We start from the raw sequence: 23750 nt of genomic DNA, 5'->3' as shown, positions 1-23750 counted from the left end.
CCGTGAAAGAATAGTTTTAGTTTCTTTAAAAAAGATTTCACAGACAAAAATAAAAGGTAACGCATGAATCCAAGATATTTATCGTTTTACCAAGTTCTTCTCTTCTTTATCACATTATTAAAGTTAAAGAATAGCAGAAATCAGTTCTGGTCTTGACAAAAAATCCCATCTGGGCACTTCGAGACCAAGACTAAACCGAGTAAAGATGCTTTCGAGTCCGAAACAAGATCAAGAACATTAAGATCTGCAAGACCGGTCTCGAGTACTACAACACTACCACTATGGTAAAGTAAGGGAAAATAGTCAACATTTTCAATCACTTGAAATGTTACAAATTATAAGGTGAATCTAAACTAAAATGACATTTTTCAACATCATCGAAAACGAAATGTGATGTCTCTAACTTCTGTTCCCTGAAGGAGAGGAACGAGGTACAACACATATAGTATGGGATATCACGCCCCCGCGTGGCCTACTGAAGAAAACCTCTAATCACGCCTTTAAGGCAGATGATCTGTGATGATGTAAATGAGGCTCCGCCTGCCTCATAAATACGCTGTCATCACAGTCATCCTTCAGTTCAGTAGCCACTCTTCACCGAGCCCATCTGTGTAGCGGGGCAAAGAAGTGTTGTACCTCGTTCCTCTCCTTCAGGGAACAGAAGTTATAGACATAACATTTCGTTCCCTTTCAGTCGATTCACTCGGTACAACACAAATAGTATGGGACATGTATACACGCCCCGCAGAGCAGCTATGAACCGGAAATCAACCTCCAGCACCTCTAGTGCATGCTAGACCCAGTGGAAAGAACCGAATGGGCCACCGAAGGGGCCGTTACATCCAGACGGTAAAACCGAACAAAAGTGTGTGGTGATGACCAACTAGGCAACATGACAGATGTCACTTAAAGATACCCCCCTAAACAAAGCCCACGATGTACATACACCCCTGGTCGAATATGCTCTCACACCCTTAGGTAACTGAAGACCTAGTGGTTAAGAACGCTGGGCTTGTAATCGGAGGGTTGCCGGTTCAAGCCTCACCGGGGCCGTCACTGTGGGATGTTGAGCAAGTCCCTTAACCCCGAACTGCTCCCCAGGCGCCGCAAAATGGCTGCCGACTGCTCCTCAGGGATGGGTTAAGTGCAGAAGACAAATTCCAATAATGTACTAACATTACATGGCCAATTAAAGGCGAAAGCCCGATTTAATTTAATTTAATTAATAAAGCATGAAGATCGCCCACTCGCTTAGCGGAGGTCAAAGCGAGAAGTAGTGCAGTCTTATATGAAAGAAATTTCATATCTGCTGACTCCATAGGCTCAAAAGGGGGCCACAGAGAGCATCCAGCACTACAGTTAAATCCCATGAGGGAATGATTGATTTCACCACAGGCCTCAGCCGGCAAATTCCCTTTAAAAAAACGCATGGCCAGCGGATGCGCACTTGGCGTCACTCCATTGAAACCAACATGGCAGGCAGATATAGCCGCCAAATAAACCTTAATAGTGGAAAAGGACAGACCTTTATCCAACAATTCCTAAAGAAAAGTCAAAACCTCCACAATTGAACACTGAAATGGGAGTACATCTCGGTCCTGACACCATTGCTCAAATGCTCGCCATTTATAAGCATATAAGCCACGAGTGGATGATGCCCTAGCACTCTGGATCGTTGCCACCACACTTGGGGGCAGACCCTGAGCAATTAAATTTGACCGTTCATCAGGTAGGCATGTAGCTGCCACAATTCCGGACGTGGATGAACCACTTCTCCACCTGCCTGAGAAAGGAGGTCCCTGCGTAGAGGAAGCTGCCACGGCTCCGCTGCCAGTAGATTGATTATCTCGGCATACCATGATTTCGCAGGCCACCGAGGGGCCACCAGAATCAGGGACAGACCCTGACGACGCACTCTCTCCAACACAGGCAGTATCATTTCTACTGGGGGAAACGCATACAGGAGCATGTTGGGCCATGGGTGCGCTAGCGCATCCATCCCAAGAGGTGCATTGTGGTCTGTTATGGAAAAGAACAGGGGGCAGTGGGTGTTTGCCCTGGAAGCAAAGAGGTCCACCTCCGCCCTGCCAAATCGAACCCATATCTGAGCCACTACCAAAGGGTGTAATCTCCACTCTCTCACAAGAGGACCCCCTCTGGAGAGAAGGTCTGCCCCCAGGTTCAGGCGTGAGTGGCTCTCAGAGACAGAAAATGAACACTGCCCCACATCAACAGAGAGTGAGTCAGTTTTAGCAGGGGAAGTGATCGTGTACCCCCTTGCCTGTTTATGTACGAGACCACTGTTGTGTTGTCCGTCCTGATCAGAACATGTTGGTCTGATAGCACAGAGCGAAAATACTTCAGGGCCAAGAAAGCTGCCAGCAGCTTCAGATAATTTATGTGAAGCCTGCTCTGTACTGAGGTCCAGAGTCCTCGCACTGCTGCTCCGTTGCACAGAGCCCCCCATCCTATCAGGGAGGCATCTGTGGTCACCACTTTGCGAAAGCACACCCTCCCTACCGGGGAGCCCTGGCTTAGTAACCCGGGATCCCTCCAAGGGTGGAGAGCCATCATACAAGACGGAGTTATTATCAACATCCGCTGGAGGTGACGCTGTGGACACAGCCGGTGTGAGCGAGACCAGCGCTGAAAAGCGCGCGTCTTTAACAGTCCGAGCGGCACTACAGCAATCATAGACGCCATCATGCCCAAAAGCTGCAGGACCAATCGGAAACGTAGTTTGCGTCCCAGTTGAAAATGAGCAAGGCAGCGGTGGAACGAGGCCACCCTGCCCTCCGACAGACACGCTCGGCCGGTTAAAGAGCATATCTCCAGACCGAGGAAAGAAAACTGCTGACTCGGGGTCAGCAAGCTCTTTTCATGTTCACTGAAAAGCCCAGAGCTCGGATATGGGACAGAACAAAAGACAGATCTGCTGTTGACTGCTCTCTCAAACCCGCTAACAGAGCCCAGTCGTCCAGATAGGCTAAGACACGCACGCCTTTCTCCCGCATAGGAGCTAGCGCCGCCTCGACACATTTGGTAAAGGTGGGAGGGGCGAGCAACAAACCGAACAGAAGCACAAGGTATTCGTAGGCTACACCTTCGAATGCAAACCTTAGAAACTGCCTGTGGTCCGGGTGTATTGCCACATGAAAATAAGCGTCCGTGAGATCGATAGTTGTGAACCAATCCCCCGGATTGATAGCGCTCAGTAGCTGTCTGAGTGTTAGCATCTTGAACCTGTACGTCCGCAGATACCTGTTCAACAATCGCAGGTCTAATATAGGACGGAGTCCCCCCCTTTCTTCGGAATAATGAAATAACGGCTGTACCAACCTCTTTTCACCTCCGAAGCGGGCACCACTCTCACCGCTTTCTTGCTCAAAAGCGTGTGTATTTCCTCCCTCATTACCGCTGCAGCCTCTTTCTTTACCACTGTGTTTATTACAGAAGTGAAGCGTGGAGGTCTGACCCGGAACTGTAACCGGTAGCCCATAGCAACGGTCCTCTCTACCCAAGGGTTGAGTGCGCATGCGCGCCACCTGGGAAGGTGGGCAGCGAGCGGACTGACCTGTAGCACTGTGGGTGGAGTGCTGCTGCCCACTAGCGTCCTGGGGGGTAGCAGCCTCACCTGACCGACCAGGTTTATATGAGTTGGAGCTTGTTTTGTTTTTCTTTGTTATTTCATACAAAATGCACTTTTTATTGAGTGCCACATGGGTATATTTGCAGTCGGCACAGAGTGAACCTTTAAAGTGGCACCGTGAAAGTGACTAACATTGCAAAACTTTACAGTTACCTGAGAAACATTCAACACACCCAAACTGGGGTTTATAAACAGAGGTAACAGATGTGCATTTGTGTGCATGGGGGGTTTGTGCTTGGGAGACTGTGTTTTATCCAGCTGTGAGGAGGAAAATCTACAGTGCTTGGAAGGAAGCGATGTGGGGCCGCTCACACCATGGTTGTGAGAAGGCGCCAGATACGCAGCCAGAAAAGGCTCCATAGGTGGAGGGTTGACTAAGCCAGCCTTTTCCGCTCCATCTAAATCTAAATACTGTCCATAGCCGGGCACAGTGACGCGGGTAGACAGTGGTTTGTTCCATGTTGATGTCAACATGAGATCAAATCCGGGAACATGGGCAGGCTATTCTTAACCGCCCTAGGCTCGGGAGGGAGAAAAAATCCCACAAACCGTGGCGGTTTTTGAACCGGGGGATAAGAGGGCCACTCCACTTCCAGTCTCTCAGCTGCACGGCGGCACAAAGATGTGTCGTCCTGGTTAACCGGCGCAGTAGCGGTGGCACATTCCCCAGGCGACAACGCATCTAGCTCATCCTCCGACAAACCATGAACGTCCAGACCGATGTCCAGCACGTCATCGTCCTCACGGTCGGCTTCTAGTCCTACCAGAGGCAGGTTAGAGCCCTCGGAGAACTCCGGCTCGACCTCGGCCAACCCGTGCACGTACTCCATGTGGTCAGCCCAGCTAGTAGCGGGGACTTCGACCACAGGTTTCTTATCATCAGACTCGGACGAAGCCGGGTCCCTAGACTCGGATAGGAGAGGGTCGTGCCGTGCGACCGCAGCTTTTCCCAGAACCTTCTCCACGAAAGCGACCCGCCTTTCCAAGGTTGAACGCCGAAGCTGGCGACAAAATGCACAGGACTCGGGCTGTGTCAACGCTCTCCTGGCGTGGACTATTCCCAGGCAGACGGGACATGCTTTGTGCTGGTCCTTATCGTGTAAAGAGAAGCCGCACCCCTGAGAACAGGGGCGAACAGAAGACTTCTTCCTTTCTTTAGCCTTCGTGCTCATTTTGATACACCGAAGCTTGTTAATAGAATTAGCGCTCCGCGGGCGGCAGCAGCAGCTGCTAACACCAACAGGGGCAGTAAACTAATTCTAAGTAGGCAGTAGCCAAGGCAGAGACAGAGCTAACTAGCAGCAGCTTGTTAGCTCCACTCGGTAGAGGTGTTCTTAGCGAGGTGAAGAGCGTAAGAACTGAAGGATGACTGTGATGACAGCGTATTTATGAGGCAGGCGGAGCCTCATTTACATCATCACAGATCATCTGCCTTAAAGGCGTGATTAGAGGTTTTCTTCAGTAGGCCACGCGGGGGCGTGATATCCCACACTATATGTGTTGTACTGAGTGAATCGACTGAAAGGGAACTCGTCTTCTGAAATGAATTTGCCATCTGAGGTATAGGGTGTAACTCCTCCTTTGACCTTTTAATTGACATTTTGACAAAATTGAGACAGCTGTAGCAACTTGCCTAAATATATCTGTATGGTCGACAGCAACAAAACAGGCTCCAGAAGAGATGCATCCAGGTGCTATAGCGGTCGCTAAATCCACTCATTATTACTTTTGCCAGAGAGGTAATATTTTCACTGGCATTTATTTATTTGTTTGTTTGCAGGATTACAACAGGAGTGCTCACTAGATTTTGACATAATTTTAACTAACGATTGACTTTGCGCCACGGAAGTTTCCATCAAATATTGGAAGGAATCTGAATCAATATACATATTCTGAATCAGTTTAAAATAAAAAAAAATAAAAACCCTATCTCTCATGTGTAGCAACATTTCTAAAATTCTCATCTCAGTTCGTAATTGACATTATTTGAATGTTACGTTGGGTTAGTTCCTCAATTACCCCACCAGAGTTTGATCCGGATCGGATCTGAGATGTGCATTTCATCCCTGGCATTTTCTGTCCAGACCAGTCCACTACATTATCAGTGACACCATGTAGAAGCCATTATTAAGTCAGTAATCTTCAACATGAACTGAAAATTGCAGCTGAACATGCCTGAAACATTTAGAGAAAAGAACTAGCTGAAAACATTGTCATCATCCACCATGCAGGAGCTGGAACAAACGTGTGAACGGGTCGTTTATAGTTACGGTCTTTAACGGTGACGAGATTGAGTACAACAGTCAGGACAGAGAGAATCAGATTTGTTCAAATTAAATCCAGATACAAAGTAATAGTACATCGACAAAGTGAGTCAATCTTCCATTCCCAGTTTGGCAATGATGAGGTAATGGTGTTTACTCTGGGATTGTGAAGCAGATGGACACAGTTGCCTTTCCTACAGACATAGATCAGAAAAGCATTTGTGGCCATGGTAACTTTGCACAAAGAGGAAACCTTTGGCTCAGAGACTATTAAATGCAAAAAAATTAAACAAAAATGCAACAAAATAACAAAACTTGAAAACAACAAATAATAAAATATGTGCCAAAGTCAAGATTTAAAATAAGAATTCAGTCTAAAAAGTATTTCTGGTTTGATTGTTCGATATGAACTCCTGTTAGGACAAAAAATAAAAATAAAAAATCCCAGAAATACTGCCAAGGTCAACAGAGACTTGAAAGCAATGTGTGAAGGAAAAGTCATCGCAGTCTGACATTAAAAGCATCACCTGTGTAATGATATGAAAGGCAAGTTCAGGCTGGTCACTTTTAGTGATAAGTGATCGAATGAACCTGAGAGTCAACGGGCGAGAGAAACCCAAAGATAAAAAGGAATCTTTCAATGTTTCTACACATGTAGTGTGGAGTAAAGTCACATTGCTTACAACCAATGCCTTAAACACATTAATACACATTATATTACAATATAAGATATAAAAGAAGGGAATAAAAAGGTATGTAATATGTGATAATGCTGAGGAGTTTTCTGATCGATGGATAACAATTAACGAAATAACGGAATAAAACAAAAATAACAAAGTGACTACAAAAACATATTTCCTTACAAAATCTATGGTGTTGATTTTAATCATTTAAACCCTGTAAAATCTGTGCTTGGTATAAACAATTAAGGTCAAATATGAAATAAAATATTTCTAAAATGAATTTGAAACTTTGCTAAGCTCCAGAATACAGAAAACAAAAGAAAAACTTATTCACTTATTAAAAGCTGTTGAAAAGAGGTTTTGGTCAGTAAACTTTGGTAATCTCAACGAATTGTTGTTGTCGGGATGCAGAGTCAACAAAATGTTTCCTACATTCTGTCTGCTCTGACTGTGGGCAAGCAGTGGTGCATGGGACTGAAATATGACATTGGATGAATGTGATTAATTCCAGTGATAAAACACAGGATATTCATTCTGGCAGCAGAGGGTTTCTGTGAATTTTTGTAATAAATGGAAACAAGAATTGATTGTTCCTCTGAATTTGTCTGTGAGGAGTCATCACTTCTGGACTGCCCCGAAATGAAACCTATTCAACTTTTGACCTCAGGGTGTGAGGGGGCGCTAGCGCACCATCTATATCTATTTCACTGCACAGCTCCTCACCCGAGCAAGAGTCACGTGTGCGGCCGCTCCTCCTCCACCATGCTATCGTTAGCTTCTCAAACACGGGAGCTCTCTGAATAGATCATTTGAAACCGTCAGCCACTGGTGAGTCTTTTGCAGACATGTTTCCCATTGTTTAAACCATATTGGTTAGTTGCCATTTACTTAATCTCGCAAGTTTAAAAAAACATTAAATAAATTGTATTTCATACCATTTTGTACATGTAAAGGTGAAATTTGTAATTATTGATATTGTAATATATCACGATATACAGTATATCATATTGGGAAATATTGTACCGTGACATGCAAATGGTAAATTGCATTGTCATATTCATGGCAATGCACACCCCTACTCTATAATGACATTACAAAAATAAGTAAAAAAGAAACCATCAATCGTAATATCAGGTTTCATAAATGTTTTTATGGGTATCTCTACCGTATATTATATATGCCCATCTTTTTATCGCTATATGCCAAACAATGAATGGACACAAAGAAGATGCGAGATGTTAAGGACCCAATGACCTAAATAGGCCAGAGATTCAACATAAAGTAGTTAATAATATTGACGAAAGCGATGGTTACACATAAAGTTCTACAGCATTCTTGATCACCTTCATAAATGACTTGCTACAATTTCTGCTGGAGTTATACTCTGTTTTTGGTCATGTTCTGATCCCGTCGCTGTTATAAATGCATGTTTTACTTTAAGAACCGCCCCCTACTTGGCACCAAAAGCTGCTTAATCAATCTCACACCTAATAGCAGCCTATATAATACTCCCCTCCTCCAAGAGAGAAACCATCACCGTAGGGAGGACAAAGACTGATGTATCTGCTCCATATTCAGGACTAATAGCAGATTAACTCAGACTGACCTGCCAAAGAGCAAACTGATACACAAGGAAATCAACCCTATCGCAAAGATTTTCTTTCGCCTTTTCTCAGACACTGTCTTTCCTGGTTATGATTAAATGATGGCACACTTCTTGTATGCAGATTCCCCAAACACTCCTTCAGGAAGGATGGAAACTTTATACTGGGCCCTTGTGCAAGTCCTGTTTTTATTCTCCAAGAAATTAATGAAGTTCAAAATGTCTTTTATGCACTCTTGATTAATAGTGGAAAACTAGATGTTCATGAAATAAATAATAAATCATGCTATTTTACAATGTAAAATGCTCAATTTGGCATTAGAAATAGGAAGCCACACGTAATTCTGTATGATTTGTTGGCAGTTTACTGGCCAATGCTGTTCTTTTTCTGTAAGTATATCATTATATCATGTCAGTTTGTGTCAGTTCATAAGCACATAAATAAGTATGACAGGTCAACACCAAATATGCTTTTTTGTGACTTATCCCTGGATACTCTAAATGTAAAGAGTTGTCTTTATTACTCAATCAAAAAAAAATTTAATCCAATGAAATACATTTTTTGAATGTCACATGAATGAATTGGTTTTGTTTCTTTGAAGAGATTTTTTTTTTTTTTATGAAGCGATATTTCTTGGCATTCAATCATGACACAAATGTCATACCCATAAAGATAACAAAATCTGAACATTTATATTTTCAAGCATAATAACTCACTTCAAACACAGACAAACCTCCTCCATACAACTATTAAAGTATAAATCATTAAAAAAAAACATACATGTTTTAAAACTATAGCTGGAGAGCTGAACCTTGTACAACTTCCAGGTCAAAAACCTGAACCGTCACTGCATGGGCGTGTATGACCCTGCATATCATTAAACATAACCTTACATAGCAGCACAACATAATAAATCATGTTTATTTATTCCCCAGGGATTTGTATTTCACATATCTGAGAAGAGATGCATTGTCTTTCTCCTGGCTTTGTTGAACATGTTATTTTTATGTCCTTAGAAAAAGAAGACATAAAAACACAAACAATGCTATAAAGCATCGCTCTCAATTAATATTTCGCTCAAAGGAGCTAAACAAGCATTGGTAACAAAGACTTCTGATACTCTTGATGATGAAGTGGCTGATAGCAAAGAAGAAAATCAGAAAATATGAGATGTTTAAGAAATATGACAAAACTAATTTTGTATTTATAAATCATATTCACAACAGGGGTTTTTAGGATTATTGGCTCGCATTCAAAGGCTAAAAACTATAGAAAATGTTTTCTAGTTACACGACTGCAATCTTTTCTGCATTGAAGCTACAATGGTAAAGACATGGGGTTATTTCTTTAGCCAAAAAGATATTTGGCTAAAAAAAAGGCTTCTTTGGATGTTTACATCATGTGCTTTGTTTTGGTGCATCCGACGCATTCATTGTTGACTAGAATGAATGACTTCCTCGACATACTTCATTACTCTGAGATTTACTTTGGCCTGGAGGTCAGACACCCAGCATTTAAAGCTGTAGTCACATGTGAAAGTGCTTCTGCAGAGCCGAGTATTACTGCCACTCTCTGAAGGCAAATGCATCAGGAATTCCTTGAGTATATAGATACATCTTTATTTGCTGGGTTTTAAGAATGAGCTTCAATGGAAAACTCCTAAAGCTTACAGAGAAGGTTTTTGATTTACTCAAACATCTTCTTGTAAAGACTAATGTATCATCAGTAAACTGCTGTCATGGCAGTGTACTGATCCATCCATCTTTGTTCAAGCCTGAAATAAACTTATTGTAGCAATCATCCGTCTTATCATGACATGCTCCTACTGTAAATGTATTTATATAAACATAAAAATACTTGAAATGAGGCACACAAAGTAGAACATGTGGGGTTTTTTTGCCTCCAAAATATCCAAAAACAGGTATTGATTCACTTTCTAAATGGATAAGCAACCTGCCCATGTTGTAACCAAACTGGGAATGCATCAAAGCCCTAATATCCTTTAACAGATAAGTGAGTAATGAAGATTTCCTTAGATGGTTGCTTTTTACATCAAAAGAAGGGAAACAGTCTAAATACTTTTAATGCTCCGACATTAGCATGTATCTTAAAGACAGTTACCAGCAGTCATCAAATTAATTTTGAATGAGTAAAGGAAGACATCCCTCGGCAATGCCAGTGATCTAAATTATCCCCACGACTTTTACTCCAACACATTAATACCATTACAAAGACCTCCCTTAAGCCATAGTAGAAGCAACGCAATAAAAAAGACCAAATGACTGTTTGTTTCCGACCTAGCCAGGGGGCGTTTTTAAGACATTTTTTACCACTGCACCACTGTGGACCAGTGAGTATAATGGACTAAAGGTGAAATCAGGTCAGATCATTCCACACAAACACACTTTTCTTACACTGGTTTTGATGAAAATGACCTGTTTTCCAGATATCACACATACAAACATGTCCTGCTACAAGCTGCTACCAGTGTTTACAGCCGCTAATATATATTTCAACCATTATCCATCTATATTTGTGTCCACAGCATGTGCCAGCTGCAACACTATTACCTGTTAAATCCGAACAAGATGTGACAGATGATGAAATGTATTTTTTCGTTACTGCTTTTTGACAGTTACATCTTAAGTTATTTGCAGCAGTTTCCCTCAGTTCTAAACTTTCGCTGTCACCTTAACCTCGGCTTGATAAAAAATAAGCTCATGATGGCAATGTGCCAAAGTGTAAGTGCATCGTATTTCTTAAGGGGAACAGGACATGGTAACCTGAATGATTTATAAGAAGTCCATTCTAAGTTTGTGCACAATATCCAGTTTTAATACACTACAGGGATCCAGATAAGGATAAACATAAAATGTGGTGGCATGATAGTCTGTTTAGCTGTTAACAGTTTTTAAAGAAATTGTTTCTTTTGTTGATTTGAAATCAAATCACAGAGGGGGGTTCGTACCCCCACCCCTGGACTCTAAACTGTAGGTGGAAAAGTACCAGAAGAACAAGAAAGTCAGAAAGAGAAAGATGTCTTCGGCGTCCAGAGCAGTCTGCTGTGAAGGAAGCACAGAACCTCAATCGTACTTGTAGCTATACATGTATCAGGGTTATTGATTTTGTGAATAAATCTAGTCATCTGTGTGAGGTGATGTCCAGGTCATTGGAAACAACAGCATTAAAAGTTCTACGCTGACAAGACCATATTTGCGTGTAAGTCCCATAATAAACATCTTTGCTTTGACAACTTGCAGTCTGTGAAAACACCAAAAATGAGTTTTCTGAACATGTCAAGGGTGGACACCGAAACAAACTTTCGAGCAACAATTTCAACCTTTTTTCAAGCAAATGACCTTTAATTCACTGATCTATGATGCCTACACTCTGGATTTATCGGATAAAGATTTAAAGTCTCCAGCAGCTTTAAAGCAGACATAAGAAAATACATTAGGGTTCAAGAAGTATAGTTAAAGATCTATTTTTAATGTTGATAGTCGAATGGGGGCAAACCTTTTCATATAGCCAACCAATAAGCATCAAGTTGGTCTTTGCCAAGTAATGCTAGGTAAAAAAAAAAAAAACATTTTGTTTTGTTTTAACATTGACAAAGCAGGAAAAGTCAGTGCTAGTAAGTTCCAGATCGTCAGTATCAATCAAAAGGAATCCAAGGAAGAAAAAACATTAGACTGGTGATGGGTCATGGACAGCTGAGGCTCAACTGCATGGGGAATAAAAGTAGGCCAGTGTGACCCAACAGACATGCACCAGTTGCTGAAATTGCTTCTAAAGTTAATCTACTTGACCACAGTGCAACAGAAGAAGGTCAAGTTTCTTTCTTTTCTCGTGGAAACTGAATTCCCTGCAGGTCTTCTGCTGCTTGATAATGATTCACCAAAACAGAAAAAAAGAAGAAGAAAAAGTCAGAGAAACTGTTAATAGAGATGAAATGACCAACAAAAATTCTGTATAAATCCAAACTGATGTACTCTATGCCTAAAGGGTCACGGACATTTTGGCAGCAAAGGATGTATATAACCACTCCTTGGCGGTCCAGGTTGTGGTAGCTGAAGAAGAAATTTGTTTGAAAAATTGATAGTAAAATTTGAAAACTTGATAAACTTACGGTCATCCTGGTGAAAAGCGCCTTTGGGGTTATAAACTTTGCTTTGTGCATTAACTCATTGACTGCCATTGACATAATTTGGTTTAATAACGTTGACTGCCAATGACGTGTAAAGATGTCAATTGTGTTTTTCGGCTGGGGTTGCTAGAAGACAGTGTGACGAAGTTCTCCCGTGAATATCGAGCCTGTACCATGATGTAGTGACCAACTGGTGACATGTAGGTGGCAGTAGCCCACCTTTGGATGAGAGATCACACGTAATAGGCAGAGCTCAGAGGAAAAGGAAAAGAGTTTACGAGACAGAAAATGTGCTCTACTAGAGTTGATGCTGAAGTTCCCAGCAGAGTATGTGTGGAACTACGTGGACTACTGAAAGTCAAAATGCCAAATACAGTAAGCAAACCATTCAACTCTGACCTAGATAGCAAAATAATAACAATTTTGCCATCAAAAGCCCGGTCTCAGTGTTGTTTTAGTTGTTTTATTGTAGGAAGCCAATGTTGAGATGTCCCTATAACAAAAGAAAATTGCTTCAAAATCACTAATAGGTTTTTTCAGAAAAAGCCTTTTTTCTCAGTTTTTTGTCACAAACTGGCGATTTGTGTGAAACTTGCCTCTATTCAACTGCTGATTACGGAAGAATGAAAGAAGCTAGAAACAAAATTCTAATCTTTCAGAATCTGGTTCCAGATTTCACATTGTCATAGTACAAAATATTCTGTGGGTCTTGAAAGATCAATGAAAATCATCTAAAACGCCTGGCAATATGTGGTTGGCTGCACTGAAAATTGCTGGTAGTGAATGAGTTAACAGCTGTCATACTTATAAGGTAAAACCCTAAACTTTTTTTCTTAAGCTAATTTTCTTTATTTTTAACCACTTTGTCTGAGGAAAACAATCACCTGTATTTATTAACAATGGCTTAACTAAAAGGATGGAAACTCAGTATAAGTTCAGTAAACTTAATAAACAGGATTTTACTGTTCATTCACGCAAAACAATTGTAACTGTGCATAAAAAAACATCACTTTGATTGTATTCTATTTTGTGTTTGTACTTTATTATAGTCAAAAACTTGACAAGCATACATGTATTTATCTGTGTTCGCAGACAATATTTGGCATGTCTCTTGGAAATAGCATTTTGAATGCCCTTAAAATATTTCTCCAGAAAAAAACCTTCATGTTAAAAATGCATGTAATGTGAAATCAGACTAGCTAGGAAAAAAGGAGACCATGTGAGTGAGAAAGACTCACATTAAAGACACGAACACACAGATGTCATTGAATGGGAAGCTAGAAAGCTGCTTTTTCCCAACATTAACACGTGTCAGGTATAGATCCAACAAGTCGGAGGTGTCAAAACTGATTTCTAAGGACTACCTTTCTTTGTCAATGTTGGTGTTCATCACTTAGGCAGGCTACTAGAGGTTTTTGACTGGGAACCTAATTAGACACCACATCCAATAATTAAGAGTGGAGAGTTAAACACTGTTACACAATTGCAAATGTCAATGGCATCCACTGTTTGGGAGCTAATTTAGCAGCTTAAAAAATGGCTTGTTTGGTCAAACAACACCTTGTTAAATTGAAGCTTTATTGAGCAACACATACTGTGATATGCAGCGCTTCAAGAAGCTAAGCATTCATATTTATCACACACTAGCTCTAGTGAGAATGTCTAATTAATCCCAAAATCATTATACAGTGTCACTGAACTCCCCCAACTGATGAGATAGCCACAACAGAGGGTTGTTCTAAACAGCACTGCATTAATCTGAAATTACATGCTGGGACTGAGAGAAAAGGAAACTAAGGCCAAACCCAGTCAAAAAAGCACTAAAACAGATGGTTAAACACATACTGACATAATAAGACACTTGTCCATCAGTGCCTATGCTAAGAGTGTACTTGCTGTCATTTTCTCAAACTCAAGGATAGACCTCACTAAAGGTCAAACAGTGTGTATATCCAGATTATGGGTTAGTGCACTACTATGTCCCCTCTAGCATATATTGAAATACAATATTAGGATACAAAGACATCCAGAGGGACAGTAGCACTAACATAAGAATTTACAGTGGCTTAGTGGGTCACATTTCCGATCATTACGCAGTGAAGACTAAAGGTGTGTTCACATCAAACGTGACTTCAGTGACTATTGCTGCTTAAATGGCCCGTGATGAATCGCTTGAACATAGTCACACTTTTTGGTCACTTCATGGCTTCATCTACCCCAGTGACGTGATGACCGTGGAAGTGATGTAGGGAAAAAGTCATTACCGATTGGATGTCACGACACAGCGTCACTCAAAGTCGCTTGAAAAGCTCAACATTTTCAACTTCCAGCGACTCAGATCGCGCGAGTCGCGCTGCTTGAAGGGAAGCCGCTTGACGTCGCGTCATTTAAAATTGATTTTGAATAGAGATGCACCGAAAATTAAAATTCTTGGCCGAAACCAAAAACCGAAAATGAGAAAACCGAGGCCAAAAACCGAAACACCGAAATAAATTATTATGCAAATTATAAGTCCCAATGCATTTATGGCTCTAAATGTGTACTAACCTCACTAAAAGGAAAACATTTAAATTGTATAAATTAATTTTAATGCTTCCAATTATAAAAATATGAAAATATTTGTTTAGCACTGACATTCCAACAATGCACAATATAAAATAAAGAAAAGAAAAAAGTTTAACCCCACTCGTACATTAAATAATACTGAACAGACGTATTGAAATAAAGACGCTCCATGAGTCCATGGACAAGTTGGCATGTTTGCAGACAAGCGAACATGCTGATTGCAGAGTATACTCATGCCATCACAACATCTCTGAGGACACATGAGAAAGGTGTTTTAGCCAAAAACTGAAAATGCACTTTTGGGCAATTTTGTCTGAAAATCTTTGGTGGCCGGAATTTTGGTGCATCACAAATTTTGAAGGTAATCTAGTCGCCAGAGTTGCTGAAGTTGCATTCGGTGTGAATGCACCTTAAAGGAGAAATCCGAAGTTTCTGAGAACGTCTTGATGTCCCACCTTAAACAGCCTCACTTCCTTTCACTGCCGCTGCCAATCTACAAGAAGCCACGCCTCTACTTTTCTGCACGCGCATCGCGGAACATAACAAGGTCACATCGGGTCGCATTGATATAGGTCTATGGGTCAGGTAAGAGCCAAAATCATATTTACCTGTTTGCTGTTGTGACGCGCTGCCTTGTTTCCATGCACAGTTCCGTATTCACTTTGATTGACAGACTGCACTACAGAAAGTTGAAGCCTATTGGCTGGGCGATCATGTCGCTCGTTTCCATTTGTATAGGGGTCTATAGGACGAAGGCAGGATATATACATTCATATACATTAATGTATATGAATGACCACTGGCAGAAGACCATAGCAAAAAAGTAGTTAGATATGTTTTCGCATTTCAAAAGAATGATACATAAACATTGATTTCTCAGAAACTCCAGATATAAGCTTTAATAGAAATGAAAGGTAGTTTGTGAAAATCAGTAACGACTTTCATTAGCAGTTTAGATATGAAAATCTTCTTGGAGAAGAATAAACCATGAGAGGATGTAAAGACTTCTTCCCTGATGGGTTACAGCAGAATATCAGTGAAGGTTTCTCACTGTGCACGACTATGGAAATGAGTACTTCTAATCCATCTTGTCTTTAGCCAAATGTCTGTCACCAAAAGGACACCAGAAGGACACGGTAATGAGAATAATGACAGAGAAGAAGAGAACATCTGAGGGTAAGGAACGTATTGTTGTCGGGTTTCCCGCTTGGACAACAAAATTGCCTCCAATGGGCCAATTATACGGAGACTCCATCCTTTCATGAAGATGTTGCTAATGATGAATCCTCCCAAAATTGTGATGGTTTTTTTTTCCTCTGACAATTTTCACTGATCTTGTGATTTATTTTTCAGCAGAGTGTGTTTATGTGTCTGTCTGAGAACGATGATGTTCTTTCATCTGCGTTTCCACTTGCTGTGCTTCTGTCTAAATATGGTTTCACTGAAGCTGCAGCCTAATCTTCCACAAACACTAGATGTGGTTTCAGAGTATTTACACTTAAAATAAACTCCAGATCTTTGGCTAATGCATCAAATGAACAGAGGCGTAAAGAGTGCTGATGTATCCTACTCAAGTAGAAGTACTGTTACTTGATTGCAGTTGTACTCAAGTACAAGAAAGTCATACATAAAATACTCAAGTACAAGTACAAAGTAGCTCAATTAAATAGTACTCAAAGTAAAAGTTACTAGTTACTTTCACCCCCCATGTTTATTTTTGGTCATAATTCTTGCCACTGTTCCCTTGCATAGTGACAGCCTTCTATTTTATTATTATTTTATTTTGATTCTTGTGCATTGTTCGTTTTTCTTGTGTTAAGTATGGATTAACTATTTTGTTTGAACTGTGTTCCCGTTGAAATATACTGTGTGAAAGTGTTAGTTCTGGCTTAGCGCTTTGTTGTATCAGTAATTATTGTTAGTTGTCATACTCGTTCTCCTTTGTCATGTTGTATTCTCTCTGTTTGTAATACCTTTTACATTCTAAGTTGTCTTTTAAAATTTGCCCAGGGACACCAGATGAAAACTAACCTCTTTTGGCTAAATCTGGCTCATTTACAGCATGTATGTTATTTAAAGTGCATTGTCCCTTTAAAATAATCAATACATTCAAATATTATTTTGTTTTTTATTTTAAAGGAAAAAATTCAAATTCAAATACAGTAAACATCTCATGTATAAACTTAAAAAGAATAAGATGAAATCTTGCACAATTGGAACTTAATTTATTTTCCACAGAGGAATCTGTATAAAATAAAAGGTTTGTCAAAACATACAATTCTTAAAAAAAAAATAAAAATTATCAGGCTCTAAGTAGAGCTACATTTATAAACTCTAAACCAGAGAAAATAACCGGCATTAAAAGCTGTTTTGACGCGGTTACGGCTATAATGTTTACTTAATAAGTTTCACAATGTCCGTCGATTATTTAAAAACAAAAACAAAAAATTATTGGGGTGTAGAAATGTAACAAATTACTTTACTTATTTTAAAATGTACTGAAGTACAAGTAAAATGACTGATTTAAAAATATACTCAAAAAAGTATCCATGAAATCAACTCAATTACAGTAACTTGAGTACTTGTAATCCGTTACTTTCATTTTTGCAAATGAATATGCTTTTATACCAGGTCGGCTCATTTGAACTTACCGTAGTCGCTCTCGTAGAAGACGATGAACTTTTGCCAGTACAGCTCAGAGACGACGGTAAGCAGGACGTCGCTGATTCGAACAGGTGGACGAGCAGCCAAAGTGTAACTCTCTCCATCTGGGCTGGGGTTGAGCTGGCACACGGTGCGGGGGGCACCATCACCATTTCTTTGAATGAAGAGGTGGGGAATGTGCATTGCATCTGTCAGGGACTGCAGAGCACTCGCTGCGGCACATCCCGTAGACGTAACCAGAGCGAGGATCCCCTGGTTCATCAACTCACATGCTGTGCAGGGAATAAAAGTGGAAGACACACAGGGCAAAAATAATTAGAGAGGACCAAAGATGCAAGAAAAGAGGCGAAAACCAGGGTAATAAACTTATTAGAGAGAATTGTTTTTATGAAGGACTATATGTTTTCACATTATTCAAAGATGGGGCAATGTTTTTCCACACTTATTTAACACTTAGATTCCATCTCAGACCCAGCATTTAGGAACAGATCCCTGTGCAGGAGTTAGTTGCTCAATGTTTACTTGGGCTCATGACCCCATGTGGGGTGGCCTACAAATAAAAGGGGGTCGCCTGAAATGTCAAGTAATTTTATTTTATTTTAATAAAAAAAGAATAAAACATTCAAAAACACCAGTTATATATATATATATATATATATATATATATATACACAAAATAATACAATTATACAATGATACACAAAACAATAGTGACAATAATGGCAGATAAATCGATCTAGAGTGTACCACATACTATATTCTATACGTCCACTTCCTCAAATATACAAAAACAAGCAGTATGAAAGTATCTGAGCTGGTTCATATTGTCACTTCGTATTTGTGACACACGCACACACACAAAAAAAACCTAATTGATCAATAAACTAATTTTCAAAAAGAAAGTCTCTGGGGTCACCAACAATTTGTGATATGAAAATGGGATCAAGACAAAAAAAATGGTTGAGAACCACTGAATTAGAGATTCAGTGGATTAATGCCTAAGTTTTACATATCACCTTATTTTTAAAGCAGCAACTCAACATGGGAAAATTATTATGTATTCACCCCACAAGGATGACACCAATGGAGCCAATACATTTATTTTAATAGAAGGCACTGAGTGGAGATGTGGCCACCTCAAACTATGTGATTATGTAATTTATATTGATAATATATACATGATACACACATCTGGTGGTTCTTTGTACCCACAGGACAGTGAATTCAACACAGGATTAGATAAGATTATAAAAAAAAAATCCGGCAAGCTGTTTAACCTTTATTTTCTCTTCCTACCTGCCTCATTCTCTCCACTGAGTGGTGATGGGGAAAGTCAGTTAGGAAGCAGGTATTAAAGTTATGTGCAAACACACAGGGGAAATATCTGTAGTAATGGTAAAGGTTGCTACAATTCTATCTACGCGTGTATTTAAAAAAAAAGACATTTTAATCCTCTTCCAACACGTTAAATACATCACATCCATTAGAGGAAACATTGGTCAGGAATTCAATGAGAAAATGTTTGTTATTGGATATAGTAGTTAATTATTATCCAGTCAAGGCTGTAGAGACTTGTTTGGTCTACATTTGTTCATAACTTCTTAAATTCCTAAATATCAAAAGTCCTACCCTGACTCCCTCTTCCCTGTTCCTTTCCCCTTCATCAATGCGTAACACTGCCCTCTCTTTTCATGTTCTCCGTTTAATAAAGTTTTTCTTATCCTCTTAATTAATTCCAATAATAAAACATGCATTGCTGTCACAAAAAAGATTGCATTACATAGTGTTGACCTCCAACAGCATAGTCATCAGAGGGAAACACACTACATGGATTGTGATTCTGATTCCCTGGGGTTTGTACCCCTTATTAGCGCATGGAGTGACATTTGCACAAGTTTTAATACCGATAAACTTTTAGTGAATTCGCCCCTTAGTGTTTGAATGATGCCTATATTTATTTTTCTGTTTATTTTTATCATTACAAGCCTGGAAGTAAAGTACACAGACCACGTAAAGTTGTGCCCAAATCTTGCAGTGTTCTTTTGAGAGCAGAATGCTGTTTCTTTGCTGTATAAAACCCATGAGAATAATGAAATCATATTGAATATCTCAAAAGCAAAACATTGAAAATTACAATCACCCCCTCAGGAGAATACAGTTTCATTTCATTTGCAGAACAATTTCATTTAAACTATTGATTTTCCACCAGTTTTAAGCTCTGTTTTTGTTATCAGCTGCTATATTTTTGACTTTATTATTCACTTAATTTGGAATGTTAAAAAAAAAAAAGTATTCTGTGGAGGAAGTTATTTTTTAATAAAAATAAGTATTTATTGGAATTGTTTGACTCAGTTCTGAGAATACAACAGATAAAGAAGTCTGTTCCTGTTTGAGAAAAACCTATTTTCAGCCATTTTAAACTTAATGGCCTTTTCTGTCCAGAAAGTGTAAGATTTTGTTTCCTCTACAAGCTTGTCCTGTTTCATTTATAAGTGGATGTGTTGCTGAATTGTGCCCTATCTCTCTTGGAATGTGCCAAGCGTTTGTGAAGTGGTCATTTTGTTTCTTCAGCGTACAGGTGTGTGCATTCCCCACTGCAATAAAACTGTACAAACCCTGATAGTTTGTCAGTCCTACAAAGAAGCGGTAAAATGTTTTAATGAAAAAGCAGCTTGAAGTCCATACACAGAATATTCATGACTTGGCTGACCAAGAGTTGTTACCAAATCCCACCAAAATTAGGAAGTCAGTTTTTTGTGCGTGTTTTAGCACAAAAGTACAGCAGTGGACTTAAAAGGAAGATTGTTTTGTTATGTAAAGGTTAAGGTATTAAGGTATCCTTAAAACGATATCAACAACATGACAAAGGCACACGTGAAGTCCTATCAAATAATGAACATCAATAAAACAAGTGAATAAAATATCACCGATCAGAAATTGCAAATAATTCAGTTAAGGAATGAGAAAATAGGAAATAGGTTGAGGACATAAAGGAAATACCGTATGATAAAATACTGTTGTGAGTGTGTGACTGTGTGTTTATATTAGAATGAAAGTATGGGAGAGGAGGAAACATCAAAATATGATTTGGGAAAAGATGATTTCATCTGATGACTGCAAGCAAAAAAACTACATTAAAGGGTAAATGTACTGGATTTTAATTGTACGTAAAAACTATTCATAGTACTAGAAGTTTAGTTGGGTTGTAACCTCGGCCAAGGAGGTCATATTCTCACCAGCGTTTATATATTTGGTTGACTTTTAGCAGGATTACATCAAAAGTACGTAATTGTTTATGACAAAAAAAATTGTCGGATTGTGCATTTTATCGTCATTTTTAAAAGGAAAAAAAAAGGCGATGGGGATAAAAATGTTATTCCGGCCTACACCATGGAAGATTCCATTCCATTTTGGAGGGGGTCCAGATCAACATATTGATTCTGGATCTGTTTCAAAATCCTTTCTCTCAACATATGTGGAATTTCAAAAGTTTATATATAAAATATGAAAATTGAATCAGTTATGTCGGGTTTGTTCTTCAATTACAAAACTAAGTTTCTTCCAGATAGGATTTGGATTCCGCATTTCATTGAGATTTTAAAAAAAATAAGGGGGTGCTTATACATTTGGACCTACTGTATGGTTATTAATGGGTAATGATGTGTGAATGATCATGGTACCATTAACAAGATCACTGATCCAAATAACTGCCAATATCTGGCAAAGAGAAAATTTGGCGCTTGGCAGAGATTTGAGCTCTCCGAGTCCTTGTAAAGTCCTTGTAGGGCAGCCAGAATCAAACATGATGATGTCATTTCTCTAGCAGAGATTCAAATAAATCAGTTGGGACCTACTGTAAACTATGCACCAGAATCAACGACTTGACGTTACATCCGGACCAACATGGCTGCTCTCCATGGATTGTACTTGAAAGTAGAAAATCATTCAAAAATTACTTCAAATGTGGGTTTTTTTAGATAAAAGTGCACATACAGTATATTGTTTATTGGTATTACATTAAACACATTTTATGTTACATATATTAAAGGTGTAATATGAGATATTTGCAAGCATTTTCTGCCACCACCAGTTGGCACAATACCAACACTTCCGCCATATCCGGTCCTGACCACTGAATATACAGGTGACAATAGTCTCTGCTACACCCCGCAAATGTTATCGGCCGGCCCATACGGGCAGATGTATATCGTCAGCTTGACGTGTGTGATGCGTTCATGAGTGAAGATGTTTAAGCAGTTGTTTGTTAGTTGTAAACCTCATGAGTAGTGCACCGTTCATCTGTTTGATGGAAGTTTGTTTCCAGAGATGGCCTAGTTCAGGGACCGCTCGGCTGTAAATAGGCTTATACTCATCCCAACCAGTGGAAAATAGGTACCACAGGTTGGCCGGGCCGGCAATATTTATTAATGTCTATAAAACTATGTAAAAAATCACATATGGCATGACAGCCAAGGACATGTTTCTTAACACTCAAATTTGTATTTTAGGTATTTAAGACATATTTAAAAGTTGAAAATTCTACGTATTGCACCTTTAATGTCCATGTCCATGAAACACAATCCTGCCTCTGATTGGTTCTTTTTGCTCGGTTACGGTGGATTCTGGCAATTTGCAGTAGGAGCAGTAGGCGGGACTTAATGAGCCTGCACCTTTACGGACTGCACGTTTAAGGCACTGTAGATCATGTGCACAAAGAGGCACTAAATAACAAGGTGAAGAGGAGAAAGAGTGAGGGGTAGACACTGTAGCTGTTAGAGTGGAAGGGAAGTAGCAGGAAAAGACGTGCAGAAGTGTTAAAGTAATGGAAAACCTTTGGTCGCTTTTTGCACGAATGCTCAGAGGAGAGCAACAAAAAAAAAGACTTAAGTTTTCATGGTGAAAAGATGTGTTACGCTTTGTATGAGCATGAGAGTGTGGCAGCAGCAGAAAAAAAAAAGGCGTACATGTGCCAAATGGGCAGCAGGGCACAGATATTCTGTGGAGCACCATAGAATAGGTACAGTAAGCTCTGCACAATAGTGAGCTGTGTAAAGACGCACGTAGGAAGGATAACATACAATACTTAAAACTGTGAAAATAGAGATTTTTTTTTTCTCGTGTCATCTAAAACATTTAAATATGCTTTTAAGAAAGAAAAAAAAAAACTGAATGTAAAAAATCATCTATTTCTGCAAAAATCATCTATTTTCATGTGTGAATGCTTACCTGCATTAGGTTTAAGTGCGTAAGCATCTTTGACACTAAAATCATTACTAATACTGGTAATTAGACTTCATGATCATTTAAACATCAATATTTAACCAAGGAAAAGGAAATTATATATTTTTAAAAAAAAGCTTCAATACTGTGTACATCAGAAGCTGAAATGAGAGAAAAAAAACAAAAAAAAAATAAAAACTTCTTTTGGCTGACCAAAAAATGTACTTTCCTAACAAGATCCCTGCAAGGCACTACAACTGATCAAACTCCTGATTGTATGAGATACTTTGCCAGCACGGCCGGGCCGGTCCACAGACACATTAGACAGAGTACTGGAGGTAGGGCCATATTGACCAAAACCTAATTATTTTAGTGCATGATTGATGTTCCCAAAGGAAAAGACTTGGCTAATATTTGAATGTGTAAATATATAAAAATCCAGCTTTGTACTACCCTGTCTGTGATGTTGATTTCCAGCATGTGCAAAATAAGTAAAAGATGGAATCAAAGCCCCAGATGCTGATATACTCAACATTTATTTGACGGCTGGTTTTTGCTGCCTGCTGTATGGTACGGGAAAATGTTTTTTTTTATTAACTCTTTCTTCAATGTATTTACTAGTACAGTGCCAGTCGGAAGTATGTATTCATATAGTGGAGCATAAGTAGAGTTGTCAATTATGGCCAAATGAGTATGTGTTTGAAAGTTGGATGTACAAAGAGGTGTACATACTCTGTACTCTGTAGTGTTATATGTGCAATTTCTCTGGTTTAATTCCTTGGGACATGTACATGATAAATGAAACAAACAAATTTTTATATTATTTTTGTTTGGTGTATTTTTATGTAATGTATGTTTTTTGGAGTCATGTGTATTTTTGTATCTTTCTGTAGTTGTTTTGTGCATTTTTTGTATAATTATTGTTTTTTGTTACCATTGTAGTGTGATTCTGAA

At 39.3% G+C, this 23750-nt stretch overlaps 1 protein-coding gene and 1 long non-coding RNA gene across 2 annotated transcripts in view; one reads left to right on the top strand and one right to left on the bottom strand.

The window, feature by feature from the left end:
* grid1a (glutamate receptor, ionotropic, delta 1a) overlaps nt 1-23750 on the bottom strand; it is a 288284-nt gene that overhangs the window by 97274 nt on the left and 167260 nt on the right. Inside the window, exon 3 of the mRNA XM_028468034.1 lies at nt 17564-17848. Coding sequence (XP_028323835.1) covers nt 17564-17848 — 285 coding nt within the window. The remainder of the gene's footprint in view (nt 1-17563; nt 17849-23750) is intronic.
* Nucleotides 16519-17121, top strand: LOC114476489 (uncharacterized). Its single transcript, XR_003675599.1, has 3 exons — nt 16519-16663; nt 16974-16976; nt 17076-17121. It is a non-coding gene; the product is annotated as an uncharacterized LOC114476489 (long non-coding RNA).

This window comes from Gouania willdenowi, chromosome 15, assembly GCF_900634775.1.
Source record: "Gouania willdenowi chromosome 15, fGouWil2.1, whole genome shotgun sequence".
Classification (NCBI taxonomy): domain Eukaryota; kingdom Metazoa; phylum Chordata; class Actinopteri; order Blenniiformes; family Gobiesocidae; genus Gouania; species Gouania willdenowi.
The sequence above is the reverse complement of the archived record's forward strand: the minus strand, read 5'-3'. Positions and strand labels throughout refer to the sequence as shown.